This window comes from Heptranchias perlo, chromosome 8 (genome assembly GCF_035084215.1).
Source record: "Heptranchias perlo isolate sHepPer1 chromosome 8, sHepPer1.hap1, whole genome shotgun sequence".
NCBI classification, from domain to species: Eukaryota; Metazoa; Chordata; class Chondrichthyes; order Hexanchiformes; family Hexanchidae; genus Heptranchias; species Heptranchias perlo.
The window spans coordinates 60,639,288-60,664,086 of record NC_090332.1 but is presented as its reverse complement, the minus strand read 5'-3'; the positions used below and the strand labels follow the sequence as shown (position 1 = coordinate 60,664,086).

Sequence of the window (24,799 nt, the reverse complement as noted above, 5' to 3'; positions counted from 1 at the left end):
CCTCCTTTGTCCGCTGGTTTGATGACGATGTTGCGGTTGGTCTTGAGAGCGTTGATGGCGTTGCGTTGTGCTCGGGTGACATTCTGGACTGCCTTGTGAGTGCGGCTGATGAATTTGGCATTGACGCATCTCCTGACAGCTTGAGCATACATGTCAAGCTTAGGGCAGCGACCCTCCGGAGGAGTCCAGTTTGACTCTTTCTTCTTCGGTTGCTGTACCGCGGATCCCTCTGTCTGCTGTTCCGGATCGTTGATTGTCTCATTGGGTTCGCTGCTGAAATCTTGGGATTTGTGGAAGAATTCCCGGAGTCTCAGGGGTCCATTTTGGTGGTGGGGCAGAAATTGAGCCCTCGGCTGAGAACTTCGATTTCGTCTGGTTGAAGGGTGTGGTCGGAAAAATAGACTTCCCTGTGGTTGACAGACGAGGCAACGGAACTACACTGCCTACATGAAAACCAAGAGCAGGACACAGAGGAATTCATCAGGAGAATGAGACTCCGGGAATTCTTCCACAAATCCCAAGATTTCAGCAGCGAACCCAATGAGACAATCAACGATCCGGAACAGCAGACAGAGGGATCCGCGGTCCAGCAACCGAAGAAGAGTGAGTCAAACTGGACTCCGGAGGGTCGCTGCCCTAAGCTTGACATGTATGCTCAAGCTGTCAGGAGTTGCGTCAATGCCAAATTCATCAGCCGCACTCAGAAGACAGTCCAGAATGTCACCCGAGCACAACTGGACAACCAGGAACACTACAGACAGTTACCCGCAGATCCGACCAAAGAACACACCCACCAGCTCAACAAACTGATCAAGACCTTCGATCCAGACCTTCAAAGCATCCTACGTGCTCTCATCCCACGTACTCCCCGCGTGGGAGACTTCTACTGCCTCCCAAAGATACACAAAGCCAACACACCCGGACGTCCTATCGTATCAGGCAACGGAACCCTGTGTGAGAACCTCTCTGGATACGTCGAGGGCATCCTGAAACCCATCGTGCAGGGAACCCCCAGCTTCTGTCACGACACTACAGACTTCCTACAAAAACTCAGCACCCACGGACCAGTTGAACCAGGAACACTTCTCACCACGATGAACGTCTCGGCACTCTACACCAGTATCCCCCACGATGACGGCATCGCTGCAACAGCCTCAGTACTCAACACCAACAACAGCCAATCTCCAGATGCCATCCTACAACTCATCCGCTTCATCCTGGATCACAATGTCTTCACCTTCGATAACCAGTTCTTTACCCAAACACACGGAACAGCCATGGGGACCAAATTCGCACCCCAATATACCAACATTTTCATGCACAAGTTCGAGCATGACTTCTTCACTGCACAGGACCTCCAACCAACGCTATACACCAGATACATAGACGACATTTTCTTCCTATGGACCCACGGCGAAGAATCACTGAAGAGACTACACGATAACATCAACAAGTTCCATCCCACCATCAAACTCACCATGGACTACTCCTCAGAATCGGTTTCTTTCTTGGACACACAAATCCCCATCAAAGATGGGCACCTCAGCACCTCACTCTACCGCAAGCCCACGGACAACCTCACGATGCTCCACTTTTCCAGCTTCCACCCCAACAACCTCAAAGAGGCCATCCCCTATGGACAGGCCCTGCGAATACACAGGATCTGCTCAGACGAGGAGGAACGCGATGGACACCGACAGACGCTGAAAGACGCCCTCGTAAGAACGGGATATGACACTCGACTTGTCGATCGACAGTTCCGACGGGCCACAGCGAAGAATCGCATAGACCTCCTCAGAAGACAAACATGGGACGCAACCAACAGAGTACCCTTCGTCGTCCAGTACTTCCCCGGAGCGGAGAAACTACGCCATGTTCTCCGCAGCCTTCAACATGTCATCGATGACGACGAACACCTCGCTAAGGCCATCCCCACGCCTCCACTACTCGCCTTCAAACAGCCACCCAACCTCAAACAGACCATCGTTCGCAGCAAATTACCCAGCTTTCAGGAGAACAGCGTCCACGACACCACACAACCCTGCCACGGCAACCTCTGCAAGACATGCCAGATCATCGACACGGATACCACCATCACACGAGAGGACACCACCCACCAGGTGCACGGTTCATACTCCTGTGACTCGGCCAACGTTGTCTACCTCATGCGTTGCAGGAAAGGATGCATGGTACATTGGCGAGACCATGCAGACACTGCGACAACGGATGAACTGACACCGCACAACAATCGCCAGACAGGAGGGTTCCCTCCCAGCTGGGGAACACTTTTTAGCAGTCGAGGACATTCAGCCACCGATCTTCGGGTAAGCGTTCTCCAAGGCGGCCTTCGAGACACACGACAACGCAAAATCGTCGAGCAGAAGTTGATAGCCAAGTTCCGCACCCATGAGGACGGCCTCAACCGGGATCTTGGGTTCATGTCACGCTACACGTAACCCCACCAGCAAAAGGGGGAAAAAAGTTATCTGTTTTTACTCTCTCTCTCTCTCTCTCTCTCTCTCTCTGCCATTGGGGTCTCTTTCTCTCTGTCTGTGTAATTGACACAATGTATATTCAGTGTACTGGGATGTACTGTTCTCTGTGACTGGCCTGTTTGAACACCAACGACACCTTTTGATTAGTGTGATGGTGTCCCAGCCTAATATAAGATATGCGATTTGAGAACCTTTCACTCATTCACCTGACGAAGGGGATAATCTCTGAAAGCTTGTGATTTTAAAATAAAATTGTTGGACTATAACCTGGTGTTGTAAGATTCCTTACATTTGTCCACCCCAGTCCATCACCGGCATCTCCACATCATTGATATAGTTGAAGCATTGGTCAATGTATAAATTTGATATTTTATTACGCTGTAAGAGTCTGTTGTACTACTTTCTAAGTCACGAAGTTACTTCTTCATGAGATCTTTTCCGTCCACCTGAGAGGGCATGTGGGGTCTTGATTTAACATCTCATCCGAAAGAGGGCATTTTTGACAGTGCAGCACCCCCTCAGTACTGTACTGGAGCGTTAGCCTGGATTATGGGCTCAAGTCTCTGGAATGGGCCTTGAACCCATGACCTTCTGACTCCGAGGTGAGTGTGCTGCCACTAAGCCAAGGCTAATAATGAAAAGAGCACACGAAGAAAGTTTTAATTAAATGAATTGCTGTAATTGTCCCACGACAAGGGTCGGCCCTGCTGTGAAGGAACATTGAATGTTTTAATTGGGAAAAAATTGCCTTAAGTTTATTATTGTGACTTCTTGATCTGAGGTGATAATTTGGTTGCACAGCAGCCATGCATTTCAGCAAGATAACCTTTTGACTTGGAGAAAAGTTACTGGACCTAGAAATGTGATGCTATGGAAGAACACTTTGTAAAAAGAAAAGATGCAGAATTCAGCCAGGGGTGATTTGTAGGGGAGGGGGGGTGGGGTCAAAGAGAAAACACCTGTAAATCTGCATGCTGCATTTATTTTGTCAATGATGCAGTACTGACTGCCAGTCATTGAACAACTGAATCATCTGAAAGACACATCACTGAGCTAAATTGAGAGTGGACAAAAAATGAACTTTTCATGGCATCCAGATCAGTCTGAGGCACCATGCAGGGCAGGGCCACATGGAACTCGGCCAGATATATAACTGTAGTACCAGTTGTGACCATTTCCATCCAGTTGGACATGGTAAAGCAGATCCCTGTTAATTAATTTTGGATTTCATTCAGTACCTATATGTGCAAAATGAAATTCAGCCAAAACTTCTCATGAAAACTTTTGTAACAGGCTGATTTATTTCTTATGCTGCAGTTTATTCTTGGAAGATGACTGACAACATTGTACAAATCTAACCGTACAATGTGAAGTTACTGTTTTCCCAAAGTTAGATTATAAATTGCACATTATTCCAATTGCTGCTGAAAATCATGGCATAATGTACAAATACTCATGCAGAGGAGTAAATGAATGAAAGGGAAGGCTCATAGAATCATTTTTCATAAGTTTGAAGAATTGCTGGTAGTAGAGACTCAAAACTGTTCGTTTTTTTGGTGCCAAAATCAAAAATTCACAGGGGAAAGAGCTGTAAGCTGCACGAGAAGAGAATGGAAGTTTAAAATGCAACTTTTGAAATTGAGCTGGATGTGAAAGCATTGTGGATGGTGGGGTGGGGGGAGAAAAAATCACAGTTTGAAAGTTTAAATCAGCAGCATTCTAACATTCATTGCCAGCACTCAGCAATGTGTGATACCGACTGAGAAGCCTGGTGTCTAGCTCTTTATACTGGAGATTGTGATTGGGTTTGGTAGGGCAGAGGTTAGGATTGAACCAGGCCACTGAAAGCTTAAAGGTATGTCTACTGCCAACAAACTTCAGTTTTTATCATGTGACTGCCTCAATCTCCTCCTGAGACTTATGGATAAAGTTTATTGTAAAACTACTTGATCTGGCGAGGCATGTAGTTGATACTTGTGCATTAATCACATTTGTTTGTATTATTACAACAAATGTAATTTAAACGAGAGGGAACTAAATATATTTAATTATTCACTTTCTATGGAATGGTGTCTATTTCCTGAGACCAACCTAGATGCACTTGCTTTTTTTTTTGCATATAGATAAGTGCAAATATTGTGAATATGCACACTTGAGCAAACACAAATTAAATTTTCAAGCATCAATGAAACAAGTCTGCGCACAGCAAATCCAGTCTCCTTTCAATAATAGCTTAGCTCTTAAATAGGTGTGTCCATTCTCTATATCACTAACTTATATTAACATCTGATGAATGGTCACTAATATTTCAAATGGTGATGCTTTTTTGTTTGGATTCTCAGGTGTGATTGTTCCTGAACAGTCAGGCATGGAGTGTGAGGAAGCTGCACCTAAGGCCCTATGTCCATCCAGTTTCAACAGGAAAAAAATCTTTTCACCAGTTGCACTTGAGGGAACCTTGTGAAGGATCAGATGGCCAAACCAACAAGTGGCCTTGCCTGAAGACTATCACGGCAATTCCCTAGATTCAGATATCAGTTGACTAGAGAAATAGCAGCTGCAGCAATATTAAGCAGCTGGAAAATATTTTGTAGTCCCAATAAAGCCATTACAATGGAAAAAGGGATATTGGCTCAAAGTTCTAGAATCCACAAGGATAAAATTTCCAGAGTCAAAGATATACAAAGGTCATTTGAAACACAAGGCAGCTGTGGAGCAAGGATCTTTTGTTGCTTGATGTGCTATCAGGCTCTGTCTCTTGCTGATCAAATGTGTACATGTTAGGCCTAACAAGTAATTATCCAGAAACTTCAGGCCAGGTGTTCTCACTTTTAGAATGGGGCAGAGTACAAGTTCAGATCAGATTGTTAATTTCAGATGAATAGAAGACCAATGTGAAATTAGTTTGGTCTGTCTCGGATCAGTTCCAAAGTAGGTGTATCCGCACAACTGTCCAGAAATTGGCACTAAATTGGCAGTTTCACTTTGGGGTTAAGTGGATAGTGTGTAAAGTGAAACAAAATCATATTTCTGCAACATTACCATGGCAAGGAGTTGAGGTGGGTGGGAGGAGGAGGCTCATATGGAGCATAAACACTGGCATGGACCAGCTGGGCCGAATGGCCTGTTTGTGCTGTACATTCTGTGTAATTGTGTTTCTGCGACTGAGGCAAAAGCACATTTAGGACAGAGTGAAGGGAGTTTTATACTTTTGGGAATGCTATACTTGATCTTGTGCTGAGAATCCTGCCATTAAAAGATGTATGCTGGAAGGGTGCATGGCATCATGGCACCACCCTTGGAAAATCAGGAGCTTACAATGTGGGGAATTGTGTACATAAGCCTGTAACCCATCATTCCATGTGCAGAGAGTTGGAGTGTTCTTGTAATGTGAAGAGAGGAGCTATAATTTGGGTTATTGCATCCAAAACTAAAAACCGCAGGGTTTTTTAAACCCATTTTGGTAATCCACATTACCAACTTTTCTTTGACGATGTCAAGTATACAGGAGTGCTCTGGGTGCTTTTGGTGTATGTTTATAACAAAGAATGTGGTGATCCATGCAAACTGTTGGGGAAAGCGAGAGGAAGCGGAAACTTATGGTTGCAGAGATCAAGAGAAGATGCTGTATTCAATACAAAAATCAGACATTTATGCGATAAATGCAAGGAATAGAAAGCAGTTCAGAAGAATACAAACAAAATGAAAGCACATAGCAATATTGTACCTGACGACAGTTGCTTCTGAAATCTCAGGTAAAGCAGGATATCAAATCTCGGGTAATTGGAGAAGTCTTGTATCAAACATGGGCATTACATAAACATGCTTTTATGCCTTTTTTAAAAAGAAAATCAAATTGCCATTCAGTTCTGATATCACCCTATCACCAGCATACTGAATTCAATAAAACATATCTTTGTTACTGAAAAAGCAATTTAAGAATAGGAACGTCTCCCCAAATTAGAGAAAGAGAAAGAAAATGGCATCTGTCAGAGTATGGGGTGGAGGTGTTCGAAAAATCCTCCTTAAAAGCAAGTCAAAATTTAATTTCACTGTGAAATGTTGTCTCATGGCTTTTATGTTTACACTGTTCCCTGGAGTACTCTTTTAATAAGTTTTATTATCTTATATAATTTGCACAACAAAATAAGCTGATTACAGCCTGTACAAATGTGATAATGAGCTGCAAAATCAAATTTTCAGAACTATTGCAAGCTTCCACACACTCATTCACTCACTCATATTCCCGTGCTTTTCATACCTTTTAAAGAAGGGGACCTGCTACCCCTACTGTCTGGCCCACACGATATGGTAGATTCTTAATGTCCTCTGAAGTGGTCTAGCAAGCTACTCAATAGCTACAAAGTGCACAGCGCAAATAAGGATGGGCAGTAATTGCACATATGAAACAAAATGTTCAGTTTCTGGAGTTGGTTTGGTTTAAGTTTTGTTGACTATCAGTAACAGAAATTTGGTCAACAGTTTTTGTTATTTGTAGTGCTGATTTCTAGTTAATTAAGCAATCGGGTGTTATTGACCATGTAAATAGCCAGTGTATTGGGGTGCATAAAATACAAAAATTTTCTGAATTGATTTGGATACAGTCTACTGATAATTCAGTTGTTTTGAGGTTAAACAAATTTGAATTATTCAATAATTTGAATTAAACAAAAACCAGCATCACAGCAAGGGGGAATTTAGTGCTTTAAAAAAATTGAATTAAGTGTACATTGTAGCTGCCTTTTCTGATCCTTTCAGTTGGACAATTGTTATAAAGAATACTTCTAAAATATTTATTTTTGTAATGTTTTTTGAAGTTGAATTCTCACCTTTGTAGTTGCCTACACTAGAGATGAGAGGACAGGGAAGCAAGGGCTCATTCACCACCTCTGCCGGTGTTACTGACTAGGTGATAGGAGGTACTGAACTGGAATCATTTTTCCCTGTCTTTTAGTTAGGAATCTTGTTTTCATTCAACACTGCTACAAATAAACACCAGGGTAAATGTCTATAGTTAAAAATGTTCTCAACCAGTTTTTAATTAAAACCACAAGGAAAGGTGATTAGGCCCAAACATCATCTTTCTCATAAATCAACTTTGCCTAAAATATCCTCTCGCCTTATCTCCAAAAACTCATCAAATTGTATTTTCAAGCCACTCATACTCTGCTTCAATGCCCTACACTTGATAAGGTAGTTGCTAGGATTAATTAGGAAATTATCTGAACTTCAAAGTACATATCAGAACAAATACTCATACTTATTAGACAGCAGCCATAAACCTTTGAGTACTGTACTCTCTCAATGTTTGAGGCAGAGGTAATATCCTACATATAGTTGGAATGTTCAGAAATAGTGTTAATCCCTACTGTGTAATATTTAAATATCCATTACACAGCCCAGAGTTGATTATGGTGCCATATGGAATAATTCACTAAAACTTTGCTATACTGTATTTAACTTCAATAATCCCTCAACAGAAGTAAAATGGCAAGTGTGTGGAGTTGGCAATATCTGGTAAAGGGGGCTGGGTGCAAGTAACCACATAGGCAAATGATAAAGAAAACTAGGTATATGTGGAAATGTAACAAGTTGTACTCTCACACATCAATTAAACTTGGATCAAATCAAGTAAGCTTTTGTCTTGTATGTTGGGAATGCAATTTTAAACAAGTCAGCATATGCTCCAATATTTTGATTTTAAAATATTGGTGCATGTATACTGCAGTCATGGTAGATAATTCTGAGATATCTGGATTTTGAATGTGTTGTAAATCTTGCCTATCTTGTAGTCTAGTTGTAGATTTGCAAGGAATTGTGCTATCCAGTAATGTTCTCATAGAGCTTGAGTGTGAGTCTGCAATATATCAGTAGATTCCTAACGTGACTGTGGTATGTATTCTGTTCATTTTATAAACACAATATGATGAGTTCACCTTTGGCAAGAATTAAGCGAATGACGGTTGCTGCCACAAAAATGGGCACATGCAGCAGTACCGTATCTGATAACACATCACGTGTACATTTTTGTATATGGAAGCCTTTTATGCTGAGAAGTGAGTCTCCACAAATGGGTACACAGGTACACCTAGCACTCAAGACACGGAATACAATAGTGGCTAAGCATGCCTTTTGCCGCTAAAACAAAATGTTGCTTTGCACAATATCGCTGGATCTATCTCCTGGAATTCCTTACCTAACGCCATTGTGGGAGCGTCATCGCTGCATGGACTGAACACCAGTGATGATCCACCATCACCTTCTCAAGGAAGGTAGGGTTAGGCAATAAATATGGCCTCGCCAGCGTCGCCCACATGTTGAGACTAAATAAAAATGAAGTAGCAGCAATGACTTGAGAAATAACTTCAGACCCTGCAACTGATTGCCTATAATAGTTCTTGTCACGAGTGAAAGGAGCAAATAACCAAGCAGCTGAGTGTAGAGGAGGCTTAACTGACAATATGTAACTGGTATGACCATGATACTCTGATCTCTTCTGTTAACTGTTCATGGGTTACACAGCATTCGCTTATGAAAGTGAAATTGAAGTGATGTGATGATGCAGTGTATTGGAGTCTGTGATTAGAGATTAGACACTTAGGTGAGAACCGTTATCAGTTGGCTTTCACGTACCACTTGGCAGCTAGTTTCAGAAAGTGTGGTTTGAGGCCCAGCACTGGATTGTATACCCTTTTTGGTTATGAATAATATGCAACAACCTAGTGTTTTTTTAATCCAGTCTTAAGCTGAAACTACAGCTGGGTATTGTACATTTTGATTTCTTCTACTTCCACTGGTTAATGAGTCCATAACTAGGACAGAAATTGAAGATCAATGAAAGAACAAAGGAAGAGGTTAGAAGATTTTTTTTTTTGCAGAAGGTTGTTAGGTCATGAAATGCCAGAAACAGTGGTGAGAGCAGAATCCATGATAGTTTTGAAAAAGAAAATGGATAAATATATGGAGAAGAATAATGGGAACGGGCAAGGGAATGAGACTAAGTGGATAGTTCTGTCACAGCCAGCACAAGCGCGATGGGTTTTATGGCTTCCTCCTGTGCTATAAAATACGAATTTCATTGGAGATTTGTAACTGTTTACCATACTACATAGAATTATAATAGAATTTACAGCATAGAAACAGGCCATTCAGCCCACAGGTCCATGCCGGTGTTTATGCTCCACACAAGCTTCCTCTGACCCTATCATTATATCCTGCTATTCCTTTCTCCCTCATGTGCTTATCTAGCTTCCCCTTAAATGTATTTGTGCTAGTCACCTCAACTGCTCCTTGTGGTAGCGAGTTCCACATTCTAACCACTCTCTGGGTAAAGAGGATTCTGCTGAATTCCCTATTGGATTTAGTAGTGATTATCTTATATTTATGGCCTCTAATTCTGGTCTCTCCCGCAACTGGAAATATCTTCTCTACGTCTACCCTATCAAGCCCTTTCATAATCTTAAAGACCGTTATCAGATCACCCCTCAGTCTTTTTTCTAGAGCCCCAGCCTGCTCAATCTTTCCTGATGGGTATAACCTCTCAGTTCTGGTATCATCCTAGTAAATCATTTTTGCATCTACTCCAGTGCCTCTATATCTTTTTTATAATATGGAGACCAGAACTGTGTACAGTACTCCAAGTGTGGTCTAACCAAGGTTCAATACAAGTTTAACATAACTTCTCTACTTTTCAATTCTATCTTTCTAGAAATGACCCTCAGTGCTTGTTTTCTTTTAAGGCCTTACTAACCTGTGTCGCCACTTTGAATGATTTTTGTATCTGTACCCCCAGATCCCTTTGCTCCTCTACCCCATTTAGACTCTTATTATCCAAGCAGTATGTGTCCTCCTTATTCTTCTTACCAAAATGTAATACCTCACACTTATCTATATCGAAATTCATTTGCCAATTACATGCCCATTCTGAAAATATCTTTTGCTTGACTTGTATGTAACTCTAATAGAGGATAATCAACATGTTTATCATATAAATAAGTACAATGCGCCTGTTTCCTGCACATCACCGCAGCCTTTATATTCTGTTCAGCTGCCTTGGTTTTGTGAATATATTTGACTTTTGTAGAATTTTTATTGTTTTGATTTATTTTTGTATGGAAAACAGAGGGCTGCATTCTGTGTGGTGGATATTTTTGAGGTAGCAGCACTTCGGCTATATCTGTAAAACTAGGGGGAGGATGTGACTAACAGTCTTTCGACTACCATTTACTTTTGTCTTTTAAAGATTACTTTTAGGGCTTCTCTGCTCAGTAGATAAATGGCCTGTATACTGAGCCATACAGACCAGCAGTGCATCAAGTCAATCTTATACTGGTTTGCGTTTTATTCTTTCTTCTCCATTTGTTGTCATAAATTATTGTGCAGGATATATTGTCATGTTACTGTCAGGTACTTTTCTTGTATCACTGCAGCATGAAAGTGATTCATGCCTACAGCAAGTAATACAGTGCCATCCTGATTGTCATTTTTTGCTTTTTTAAAAAAAAAAATTGTCCAATAATTTGAATTATGCAACTTAAATAACACAGCAAAATGTGAATTTAGTGCATAAACATTTGAATTATCCTATAATTTGAATTAAGCAACTTTGAATTTGAGTAGACTGTTTAAATTTGAGTGTTTTGCTAATTTTTTGTATAATTGAATTATCCCTTTGTACAAAATTAAATATTTTGAGTTGAACTTGGTAATTTTTGACACATCACCTGCACAAATCTGATCACTGATTTCTCAGTAAGTTTTAGTTTGGCCTGACTGTCTTTTTGAAAAGTGCCATAGCAAATACTGTTGTGTGAAATACATTAAATAATTTAGTTTTAATATTGTCATTTATCCATTTCAGGAGCTGTACTGAGCTTTTGCTTTGCCTGCCTGATGAAGTACCAGACACACTCTGGGAGCAATTTCAGGCCTGTGTGGAGGTAAGTTGAGCTACCTGAAGTACGTGTTATCCATCAACAGTCCAACACGTTTCTGTCCCTGGCAAATAGTGTTCAGTGTAGTGTCCACCCACCTATCTCTATAATGTAAGTTCACTGCAGGATGAGTAAATGAAAATGTAATAAGAATTGTTTTGTTTTGATTTCAAGAGAAATGTCTTGTGCAGTAATAGCTTCTTGGGGCTTTTTGATGGTTTCCCAATATTTAATGGTCTTTTTTGGTCTGAAGGCTTGAATCAAAATCTTATTTCCTCACAGAAGGAAGTCACAAGTATCTGCCATAATGTTAAATAAACCATCTTGCTTATAGTTACTTATTCACAAACGGCTTAGAATGGTGACAAAACAGTTAGATTCAAATTGTGCCTGCCACGTTAATAGTCAATATTTCAACTGTCTTTTATTCTTTCCTTATACATTATCCCTTTTTGATTTCAATATTTGAAGTCACTGCTTTTGGAATAGTAATTAGCAGGTCTACTAACAGTATTCACTGCTGGTGACATTCGGGAATTTCCCAACCAACATTTCATCAAGTCCCGAGCCAGTATCTTGGGTCAGCCACAGCCTTCCACCCCTTTGTACTTTGCACAGCTTGTGAATAAATTAAATGTTTCAAATCTTGCGAGATTTGCAGTCCTGGAGTGTGATGATACTCACAAGCTCCACCTCCTCGGGTAACAAGCAGTTTTTAACATTGTGCAGTGCAATAGCATGGTGTTGACTTCCGTTGCGACTCTGCCAGTACAGTCCAGTCTTTAAAGCAATTAACAAGAATGAGCGATCAACAAAGAGTACTTTGCAACATCATCGACAAGTGTGTCAGCTACTGGCTACCCGCATTTCGGAGCTGGCTGCGGGTGGATTCACTGTGGAGCATCCGCGATGCTGAGATTATCGTGGATAGCACGTTCAGTGAGGTGGTCACATCGCAGGTAAAGATTATGCAGGCAGAAAGGGAATGGATGACTGCCAGGCAGAGTAAAAGGACTAGGCAGGTAGAGCAGGAGTCCCCTGGGGCCATCTCCCCCTCAAACAGATATTCCGCTTTGGATATTGTTGGGGTGACGGCTTATCAGGGGAATGCAGCAAGAGCCAAGACCATGGCATCACGAGTGACTCAGCTGCACAGGCGGGGAGGAAAAAGAATGGAAGAGCAATAGTGATGGGGGATTCCTTCGTAAGGGGAACAGATAGGCGTTTCTCAGGCTGCGGATGTGACTCCATGGTGGTATGTTGCCTGCCTGGTGCTAGGGTCAAGGATGTCACAGAACGGCTGCAGGACATTCTGAAGGGGGAGGGTGAACAGCCAGAGGTCATGGTCCATATCGGTACCAACGACATCAGTTTTTAAAAAAAAAGGGATGAGGTCCTGCAAGCAGAATATAGGGAGTTAGGAAATAAATTTAAAAGCATGACCTCTAAGGTAGTAATCTCAGAATTACTCCCAGTGCCACGTGCTAGCGAGAGCAGAAATAGGAGAATAAACCAGATGAATACGTGGCTTGAGATGGTGTAGGAGGGAGGGTTTAAATTCGAGGCATTGGGACCGATTCTGGGAAAGGCGGGACCTGTGCAAGCTGGACGGGTTGCACCCAAGCAGAACCGGGACCAATATCCTCGCGGGGGCATTTTCTAGTTCTGTTGAGGGTTTAAACTAGTATAGCAGGGGGATGGAAACCAAAGGGCGGGTACAGATAGGACAAATTCAGACCAGGAAACGGGAAGCAGAAAAGCAGTTAGTGACGTAGTTAGCGACTCAAAAAGGCAAAAGAAGCAAAGGTTAAATAGTGTTCAGCACAGGAATTTGACTGGGTTAAAGGGTATATACTTCAATGCAAGGAGTATTACAAACAAAGCATATGAGCTAAGGGCACAGATAGGCACATGGCAGCATGCTATTATTGCTATAACAGAAACCTGGCTTAAAGAGGGGGATAATTGGCAGCTCAATATCCCTGGATATAGAGTTTTCAGGCAGGGTGGAGTGGGTGATTAAAAAAAAGGAGGGGGGTAGCATTATTGGTTAAAGAATCAATTACAGTTGTGAGAAGGGATGATATGCTAAATGGATCATCAATCGAGGCCATATGGGTTGAGCTAAGAAATAAAAAAGGGGCAGTCACACTACTAGACCCCCGAATAGTGAAAGGGAGATAGAAGATCAAATATGTATGCACATTTGAGTGCAAAAATAAGAGGGCAGTAATAGTAGGGGACTTCAACTACCCTAACATCAGCTGGGATTCAAACAGTGTGAGGGGCACAGAGGGCGCAAAATTCTTGATCGGTGTCCAGGAGAACTTTTTGAGCCAGTACGTGACGAGCCCAACAAGATGGGATGCAATTCTAGATTTAGTCCTGGGAAATGAAGATGTGACGGTGGGTGACCATATTGGGGAAAGTGACCACAATTCAGTTAGTTTTAGCATTATTATGGAAAAGGACAGAGTTAAATCAGGAGTAAATGTTTTAAATTGGGGGAAGGCAAATTTTACAGAACTAAGAGGTGATTTGGCAGAAGTGGACTGGACACAACTACTTGAGGAGAAATCAGTGGCAAACCAGTGGGAGGCACTAAAAAGTGAAATTCTACGGGTACAATGCAGTCACGTCCCCTCAAAGAAAAAGGGTGGCACTGCCAAATTTAGAGCCCCCTGGTCGTCTAGAAGTATACGGGGCAAGATAAAGCAGAAAAAGAAAGCTTTATGACTGTCACAGAAAATTAAATACTGCAGAAAGCCTAGAGGAGTATGGAAAGTACAGGGATGATGTAAAAGAGGAAATAAGGAAAGCAAAGAGGGCATGAAAAAATATTAGCTAGTAAGATTAAAGAAAACCCAAAGATGTTTTATTAGTACATTAAGAACAAGAGGATAGCTAAGGAAAAGGTGGGACCTATCAGGGATGATGATGGTAACTTGTGGGTAGGGTTTTAAATGAATATTTTGTCTCCGTATTCACAAAGGAAAGGGATGATCTGGACGTAGTAGTTGGAGGAGAGGTGTGAAATCTTGGATAAGGTAAACATAATGAGAGAGAGTGTACTAGAGGGACTGGAATCCTTGAAAGTTGATAAGTCACCAGGGCTGGATGAATTGTTTCCCAGGCTATTGAAGGAAGCCAGGGAGGAAATAGCAGATGCTCTGAGGATCATTTTCCAATCCTCACTAGATACAGTGGAGGCACCGGAGGACTGGAAGATTGCAAATGTAGCACCATTGTTTAAAAAGGGTGCGAGGGAAAGGCCGAAAAATTGTAGGCCGGTCAGTCTTACCTTGGTGATAGGCAAACTATTAGTTTATCCTCTCAATATTGATTCTGTCACTTGGAAAGGCATGGATTTGTTCAGGGAAGGTCATGCCTTACAAATCTGATTGAATTCTTTGAGGAAGTGACAAGGAGGATTGATGAGGGTGGTGCAGTGGATGTTGTCTACATGGATTTTAGTAAGGCATTTGACAAGGTCCCACATGGCAGACTGGTCAGAAAGGTAAAAGCCCATGGAAGTGTGACGAATTGGATCCAAAATTGGCTCAGTAACGGGAAACAAAGGGTAAATGTCGATGGATGTCTTTGTGAATGGAAATCCATTTCCAATGGTGTGCCACAGGGCTCAGTGTTGGGTCCCTTGCTGTTTGTGGTATATATTAATGATTTGGTCTTGAATGTAAGGGGGCATGATTGGCAAATTTGCAGACGACACAAAAATTGGACGTGTAGTTGATAGTGAAGAGGATAGCTGTAGACTCCAAGAAGATATCAATGGGTTGGTGGAGTGGGCGGAAAATTGGCAAATGGACTTCAACCCGGAGAAGTGTGAGGTAATGCACTTAGGGAGGGCAAACAGTAAAAGGGAATACGCAGTAAACGGGAATATATTGAGAGGGGTAGAGGAAGTGAGAGACCTTGGAGTGCATGTGCACAGGTCCCTAAAGGTGGCAATACAGGTAGATAAAGTTGTGAAGAAGGCATATGGAATGCTCTCTGTTATTAGTCGAGGTATAGAATGCTAAAGCAGATGTATAAAACGCTGGTAAGGCCACAGCTGGAATATTGTGCGCAGTTCTGGTCACCACATTACAGGAAGGACGTAATTGCTCTGGAGAGAGTGCAGAGAAGATTTACAAGATTGTTGCCAGGGCTTGAAAATTGCAGCTGTGAGGAGAGATTGGATAGGCTGGGGTTGTTTTCCTTGGAGCAGAAGGGTGACTTAATTGAGGTGTACAAAATTTTGAGGGGCCCAGATAGAGTAGACAGGAAGTACCTGTTTCCCCTAACGGAGAGTTTAAGAACTAGAGGACATAGATTTAAGCTTATTGGGGGAAGGATTAGAGGGGACATGAGGAAAAACTTTTTTACTCAGAGGGTGGTGGGTGTATGGAATTCGCTGCCCGAATTGGTGGTAGAGGCAGGGACCCTCAACTCTTTTTTAAAAAAATACCTGGACCTGCACTTGAAGTGCTGTAAGCTGCAGGGCTATGGACCGGGTGCTGGAAGATGGGATTAGAATGGGCACCTGGTTGTTCTTCGAGCCGGTGCGGACACGATGGGCCGAATGGCCCCCTTCTGTGCTGTATCTTTTCTATGGTTCTGTGGCTAGCACCAAAGGAGGTCAATTCTGGAAAGAACCCGATAAACCGTACATTTAACCCTGATTGATTTTCCTTTCAACCTCCTCTAGTGGTTGGGGCTCCACTGAGTCCCAGAACTGATCAGCTTCCATTCTCTTCCCAACTCTCCCCCACCACCCATAAGTATTTTTGTGTATTTACTTATTCACCAATGCTCTATCCATATCTCTTCTGCCTCTCTCGCACTTCGTTTCTTGTCGCACTTGGCCTTCACTTCCACAGTGGACAGGATCCTGAGGTCATAATTCCATGCAACCATTTAATTTGTAAAGGGCATCGCGATGGCGTGACCGTTCCCATCCTCGTAGGTTTGTGACAGACCAATTAAAAATATCATGAAAATGCTCAGTATGCAGTTTTCTGGGGGTGGGACGGACCACAGGAATGTTTTCAAAATGTAAAATTTTTAACTGGAATTGAATCTACCATCTGTGCATAACAAGCTTGCAACAATATCCTGTTAACTCCTTGGGCTATCCTGCAAGCAGTGATGTGGCCATTTTTCTTTTGGAGGAATCAATATTTCGTATTTAGATCCTTGTATTGAGATATCTGGATATAAAAATGACACTTTTTTGTTTTGAGCTTTATGGGCAAATGGTGATTGAATCTAGGGCATGTGAAGCAAATTAAGTCATAGTTTGGGTTATTATTGGGCAAAACTGTGGCAGACGGAGTTCAATGTGCAAAAGTGTGAGGTCATTCGCTTTGGACCGAAGGAAAATAGATCAGAGAATTTTCTAAATGGCGAGAAACTAGGAACTGTGGATGAACAGAGAGATTTAGGGGTCCAAGTCCAGAAATCAGTAAAAGCTGGTGGACAGGTGCAAAAAATAATTAAAATGACTAATTGAGTGTTCGCCTTTATCTCGAGGGCTGGAATACAAAGAGGTGGAAGATATGTTACGGCTGTATAATGCTCTGGTTAGACCCCATCTGGAGTACTGCATTCAGTTCTAGGCACCGCACCTCAGGAAGGATGTATTGGCCTTAGAGGGGGTGCAGTGCCGATTCTGGGGCTAAAAGGGTTAAATTATGAGGATAGGTTGCATAGGCTAGGCTTGTATTCCCTTGAATCTAGAAGATTAAGGGGTAATCTAATTGACGTGTTTAAGATGATCAAAGGAGGAACTAGAGAGAAACTATTTATTTCCTCTGATGGGAGAGTCCAGAACAAGGGGGCATAATCAAATTAGAACTGGGCCATACAGGGATGATGTCAGAAAGCACTTCTTCGTACAAAGGGTAGTGAAAATCAGAACTCGCTCTTTCTCCCTACCCCTCCCCTGGCCGAAAGTTGTTGAGGCTAGATCAATTGACAATTTCAAAACTGAGATTGATAGATTTTTGTTAGAGTTACAGAACCAAGGTGGGTAGTTGGAGTTAAGATGCAGATCAGCCATGATCTAATTGAATGGCAGAGAACGGACTCGGTGGGGGGGGGGGGGGGGCTGAATGGCCTATTCCTGTTCCTATTGTAAATCTTCCAGAGGATATCTGTAAAACTGAATTTTAAAGACTTGATTCTGTTTATAAAGTCCTTTTACTGTATACGTGCTGACTGGAACATAGGAACAGGAGTAGGTCATTCAGCCTCTTGAGCTTGTTCCACCATTCAATTAGATCATGGCTGATTTGTATCTCAACTCCATTTACCTGCCTTTGCCTCATTTCCCTTGATACCCTTTGTGTGAAACTGTGCTTCCTGATTTCATTCCTAAATAGCCTAGTTCTAATTTTAAGACTGCTTCTTCTTTAGGATTCCTTCACCAGGGGAAATAGTTTCTTTGGGGGAAAAATTCGATAAGGGCTGTTTTCGGGCGGGGGCAGCGTGATGTGCTATTACCCTGCGCCTGATTGCCCCAACCAGGCACCACGTGAACTTCGTGCTGCCTGCAAATTATTATGATAGCTCCGTGCAGCCAGCGCTACCTATGCTGCTGAGAGGCTGCGTGGCGAATAAGGAAGTTGGAAATGGGGTGTGCTCAGCGCACGTCATCAGCCTGCACCTCTTAAAGGTGCACATTTAAATGGACATGCATAGTTCACTAGGATGACTTCGAGGATGGCAGGACTGAACGCGAGAGAGGGTCCCACACTTCTCCGTTGATGCACTGGAGGCCCTGGTGGAAAGGGTGGACGAAAGGAGGGCCAACATGTACCCACAGGGTGGCAGGAGACCCTTCAGGCCGTAGCTCCGCAGGCATTGGCCGGCTGTGGCGCAGGAAGTGAACGCCAGGAGCCTGTCACCACGCACGTGGTTGCAGTGCCGAAAGAAGTTCAATGATTTGACGTGCTCAAGGTGAGTGAATGCAAGTGTGAAGTGGCACATCCTACAAATTGCATCACTGCTGCACGCATCACACTCCCCATCACCCACCCACCCACCAACAAACACCAACACCCGTACTCAATGCTGTACTTGGCATGCTGCATCTCACCCACACATAGTACCAAACTTGCAGGCCACACAACCACCACACAGGTGGCACACACTGGCATCTATTCGACCACGACAGGCACATCACCCACAAACCTTGCAGGATACTCACTGACGCACTGTCTTCTGTCTTGCAGGAGAAGGTGGCGCATAACAGCCGGCAACAGCAGAGACCTGAGGGTGGACGGGGATGCTTACACATCCTTACCACGCCACCCCCACCCCCCAACAAGAGGAGACAGTGCTTTGGATCATTGGGCGGGCCGTCGCTGCAGCCGTAACAACATGCTGCACTGGAGGTCCCGATGAAGGGGGTCTCTGCATATCTAATGCTCCTTCTCCTTTCCGACGTGTCCCTCCCCCCATAATCTTTTCTGACCCACGTGCTGCAGATGCTGTTGGCACGCACGTCTTACTTGCTCCTCTCCCCGCTCCACAACTCAACCTGTTACCCTTTGTCATTGCAGATACCCAAGAACACGGGGCGGCACCGTCTGAGGAGGAGGACACTGAAGCCACACAGTCACTCGATCCGACACTCGCATCCACCAGCTCAGAGACTGATACTGTGCGTCCTTTAGAGGCTAGGTTAGAGGAGAGATCTGCATGTGGTGAGACATCAAGCACAAGTGCGCAGGAGCTGCAGCGGGGGGAACAGATACCACAGGTGCCAGCTTGCCAGAGGGTGAACTCGCTCACTCGTTCTGCTGCAGAAGAGTCAGATGAGGACTTCAATGGGCCAGGCAACAGATGACGGCTGATGGGCGTACACCACCACTGGAAAGCCTTCAAGAAAGCCTGTGCACAATGAGAAGGGGCATAGGGGAGTCCAGCTCCAACTTGGCATAGGGCTTTGCGCAGAGCTTGGAGCCCATTTTCAACATGGAACGGGTGGTCACCTCCATCAGCACACCTGTGGAACTCACCATGATGCAGCGTCTGATGGCCGATGTCGCAGCTTCCATTGCAGCACAAACCGATGTCATCAAAGGTCTGCAAGCTACGGTTGCTGCTCTGACTGCTGCAATGTAAGCTCAGACTGATGTTGTCGAGGTCCTGGGGACCACTGTGGAACGGGGCTTCCAGGGTGTCGCAGCATTCCATTCTCCAGCTGATCAGGATTGCTGAGGCGCTACCCTGGGAGAGTGGCAGAGGCGCCATGGCAGTCGGAACTGCTGTCCCCTCTCAGGGCAACAGCATTCCTGCTTCCACCCCTGCAACTCTGCCAATGCCCTTGTTGCCTGTCAGCCAGACTGCTGCAGCCCATGCTGAGATGGTGCACCCTGAAGCCAAGCCCACTTGGCCCAGAGCTGCTCGAGGTCGTCCTCCAAGGCAACCTGCACGTTCCTCTATTGAAGGCCAGCAGCCTCCCACCAACTATGCTCCAGCCACTGGGTAAGCACGAGGATAGGTAGAGGCACACGAACAGCCAGAAGCAATAACCCAGCAACTAACCAACAACACCTGCATGGTCCCTTTAAATAGCGCTGGTGGGAGGTCATCCAGGCACTCTAAGACACGTTCAGATGGTCATGCATAAATCTGCGTTGAGTTGAGCGTTAAGTGCCAAAATGGTGTCTATCACTTCAAATCAGCATTGCACACTGCACGCATTTTCTCCTTACTTTACGTGCTTCTGGCATTCAGTATTTGTGCATGCGCTAATACCTAAACCAAGATGGTGTCTAGCGCATGTCATGCAGGAAACGTGCGTGTGCAGCCAAGACGCCATCTTGGATGTTGGAGAGGCCGTGTAGCGCCAAAACAACGGGAGCAACTCGGCGCAATTTAGCGCCCTTTGTATCTACAACAACATCTTACATAACACCTTTTAATGTAGTGAAACATCCCAAGGTTCTCCACAGGAGCATTATCAAACAAAATTTGACAGAGCCACATGAGATATTAGGACAGGTTAGTCAAAGTAGTAGGTTTTAAGGAGTGTCTTAAAGGAGGAGAGGTTTAGGGAGGGAATTCCAGAGCTTAGGGCCTAGGCAGCTGAAGGCATGGCCGCCAATTAAAATCAGATGTGGAAAAGACAATAATTGGAGGAGTGCAGAGATCTGGAAGGGTTGTAGGACTGGAGGAGGTTACAGATATAGGGAGGGGTGAGGCCACAGACCATCTACCTTTTCGAATCCCTTTATCAATTTAAAGACCTTGATTAGATCACCCCTCAAACAACTCAACTCAAGGAAATACAAGCAAGTTTTTGCAACCTGTCCTCATGATGCAAACCTTTAAACCCATTCTGGTGAATCTGCACTGTTACTCCTCCAAGGCCAATATATCCTTCCTCAAATGAAGTGCCCAAAACTGAACGCAGTACACCAGAGGACCACGGCTCAGTACAACTGAAGCATCACTTTCTCCCCTTTGTATTACAACCTTTTTGTACCTGTGCAATAGCTTTTGGCGATTTGTGTACATGAACACCTAAATCCCATTGTTCCTCCATAGCTCCTAGTGTCTCACCATTAAGAAAATATTCTGACTTGTCTTTCTTGGATCCAGAGTGGATGACCTCACTTCCCCTAATTGAACTCCCATCTGCCATAGTTTAGCCTGTCTGTCCCTTTTTTAATTTCCAGTTCCCATATATGCAACTTACTGTGCCTCCTATCTATCATCTGCAAATTTGGATAGACAACGCTCTATCTCTTCATCCAAGTTTTGTTGGGGGGAGGGGTGTGTGTGTCCCTCCCTTCCACCACTTGTCACATCTTGCCAATCAGAGAACGTTCCCTTTACCCCCTAGTCCTCTTGTCTCCTACTTCCCAACCTATGTCACAAGGTTACCTCCAATTCCGTGCACTTGCTGCTATTCACTTGTGCGCAACCTTATCAAATGCCTCGTGGAAGTTCATATAGACAACATCCACAGACATTCCTCTAATCACCATGCGAGTGACCTCTCCCAAAAATTCAACTCATACTTGTCCAAGTGCTCAGTCACTTGTCTCTGATAGATTCTAGTAACTTCCCCACAACTGATGTTAAACTGACTGGTTTGTAGTTACCTGGTTCAGCTCTCACTCCATTCTTAAATAATGTAATGCCTTAGCAAATCAATTACCACCTTGTTTGTCAAATATTTCAATGAATCACCACAGCACTAGATTCCTTCCATAATCATACTCCTTTTTAGTGTATCTCCGCATAAAAATTTTTTTTGCAATAGTCAATAAACTTTAAAACTTTACAATTTAATTGTTGTTGAATGATGCCTCTTTCCTGTGCAAGTTTGCATGGTTATACCTTACTATCTAATTAAAACTTGTATTTTTCCCATTTGATAAGTTTGGTAAAGAATGCTGCTATTTCTATTTGTGCTTCTGCGACCACTAATTCGGTGCTTCAAGCTAGCCTGTTCTAGTGCTTTGTACTGTCAAGTAATGACAGCATGAGACAAGTTCCAGGGCAATTCCATGTGCAAAGTGCAAGCTGTGAACATGTGACCTTTCTCCAGCAAATGGAACATAAGTGTTTTACAACCCTTGTACCATCCATACTTTCTGCAGGTGTACACAAAATGCTGCTCAGTGTCACGATAACACTTAGATTGGAATAAATTAGTTTAAAACTCACTGACAGGCAGTGTCGTTTTCTCAACATATTCAATAGAATAATGTCTGTCTTGTTCCTACACCGTAATATCCTCATTTCTCTGCTGCTTGTGGCTTAGTGCTTATCTGCAGCACCACTGCTGAAAACTGCAAAGTAAAGGGTTAGAATTTTGTAGCACCATAAGAAATTTCAGTGCCACATTTTGTTCTCTGCGGTTTATCTTCCCAAATTCAGCCTTGTGCTGAGGGGATAAAATAGCTTAATTGGATTTTTTTTAAATTCTCCGATTTAGTTGAAGGAAAATCTGATCAAGCTTGCAGATGCCTAACTTTTTGTTTAGTCCTTCAAGAGTAATTTAACGAATGTGTTGAGAATCTTAGTTCTACAAATCCATTATAGTTGAATCAGATGGTCTGGAGAAGATGCAGAAGTAAATTAATTTAGAAATAGAGAAGACCTTTGCAGGTGTTATGTGTTCTATTATAGCTCATTGAGTGGATGAATTAAAGTAAGTTACAGCAAACCGCTTTTCCCGACAACACAAACAGCAGCTGCATCCTGTACTTATCAGACAGGCTCAGTGTACATTGCGGTTGGCAGTATAATCGGTTCCAAAAGATTTTCTTTCTTAAGTTGTGATTGGATTTATATATTTCAAGGTGGAGATGTTTCTTCTGCCTCTTAGTATATTCTGTTTTCTTGTGGCTTGTCTCACCCACAATTGATTATCAAAAGATAATTTTAAGTGTCACATTAGAACTAATGTATTGTGAATCAAAACCTGGTCTTTGCATAATTGAACCAACTATGGGAAACCAATGGGTAAGTATGTGGGGTTTTCCATTTTTATCACTGGCAATGATACTGATTTTATTTTTGTCGCCTTTTTTGATATCATTACTGATTTTATTTATTGGTTGGGAGTATAACCAAAGCCTCTACACTGAAGGCTGTATAGCTGGACAGTAATGTGATTATAACAGGCTATCTATTCAGTAGCAGCAATGCTGACTGGGAACCAGTTGCATTGTTATGGAGCAGGGAAAGGCAGAGTTCTGTGCATGCATATGGAAATACCTGGATGGAATGCTGCTTTCTGGTCATTTTCATCTGACTGCACCAGCTGTTGCATTTGGTAAAAGGTGAAAGGCAGCACCTGCCAGAATTTTTAAATGTTTCTAAATTTAAGAAGTGTGTTTCACACTTGCCACTAGCACTAAGTAGAACTTAGAATCTTGTTTCCTCCAGTGTTGGCCGACACTGATGACTTTCTGTTGCTCTTTTGGTATCACCGTGCTGAAAATGTTCTCAAAGCATTGATGCAAAAGGTGCATTACAAAGACAACATAAATTGTGCTGCTTTGTGCTGACACTCCGTGCCATTATCCGGATTCAGCAAACAAATACCCGCAACTGGATTGAATTGTGTTGCACGTGTATATTGTAGTTCCACAGCGATGATTTTAATTTTATATATGCATGTTTCATATGTACAGTGTTCACAACAAAACCATTTTTTTAAGAAACACCTGCTGGCATCAAGGCATGAGGTAATACATGCAGGATATATTGCCTGATGGGGGATGGAATGCATTGGGCAGTACTCTAGGATACAGTCCCAAGGTAGCCATCTGTCCAACATAATCTAGCTCAGTACTGGTTTGGGTGCTTGCCTCGAAGTGGCTGTGCTTTTTCCAACTCAGTTTTGGAAAGTGTATTTTTCTTGATTTTTAATAGCAAACACAGATCAGGACTGATCTGATCTATTTGCCACATCTTTTTGTCCTCTCTTTCCTGAAAGCGTTGACTTCTTCCGTGGGTGCAAGGCACCCAACAGTGCCTCCTAGTAGCTAGTATTGATCTGTACGGCTTAACGGTAAGCATCAGCACACTATGTTACCAAAGGAGTCATCACAGGAACCTAAACCTGCCCTTATTAAACGTTTGCACACATGCACTTCTAGCATGGGTCATGAGGGAACCCTGGCTGAACTTTTTCCTCCCTTTTATAATCCAGAGGTATGAAGCCAACTAGCTCATGTACCAGTCAGTACCTGGCTAATATCAATGAATTCAGTAGAGGCCTAAGGATTAAATCTGGGATCATCCTCATCTGCATGGCTCAGTTCCTCATTGGATAAACATGCTAAACTAATAAATATATTTTAATTTGTTTCTAATGTTCTATAAACTACTTAATTGTTGAAAATTATGAGAAGACTTTTTGGTCAGCAGTAATAATGCTTCAGACAATTGGCAGTGCAATAAAGTGCTTTTCCCAGCAACTGTACAGTGTTCCGATCCAGCACATGAAATTGCAGAACCTATTTTCATGAGTGAGCCCATGACCATCTGCTTGAGTTGGTTGAAATGTACGGTAAAAGTGTTCACATCAGATTATTATTGGAATGGTGAATGTGTTTGAGTTTAACATGACTATCTACATAATTTAAGATTTTGTGCCTACCACATATCCGTAGGACAAAAAATATCCATGGAGCACAAGTAGTGTCTGTAGGATGTGAAGCCAATGATTGCTTCAAAAGTCCCATTCACTTTTTTAAAAAAATACCGAGTCACAAGCCATTATTTGTCAAGCTGTGGATTGTGATTGGTCCCAATATTTAAAAAAATTAAAAACTATATATTAAGTAACATTTCACTAAATCTCTTCATAAAAAGATCTCCATTCATGAAAAAGCTACC

At 42.9% G+C, this 24,799-nt stretch overlaps 1 protein-coding gene across 1 annotated transcript in view; it reads left to right on the top strand.

Annotated features, from left to right (window-relative positions):
- LOC137324636 (zinc finger protein 292-like) overlaps positions 1-24,799 on the top strand; it is a 198,458-nt gene that overhangs the window by 89,647 nt on the left and 84,012 nt on the right. The window contains exon 3 of the mRNA XM_067989168.1: positions 11,356-11,434. Coding sequence (XP_067845269.1) covers positions 11,356-11,434 — 79 coding nt within the window. The remainder of the gene's footprint in view (positions 1-11,355; positions 11,435-24,799) is intronic.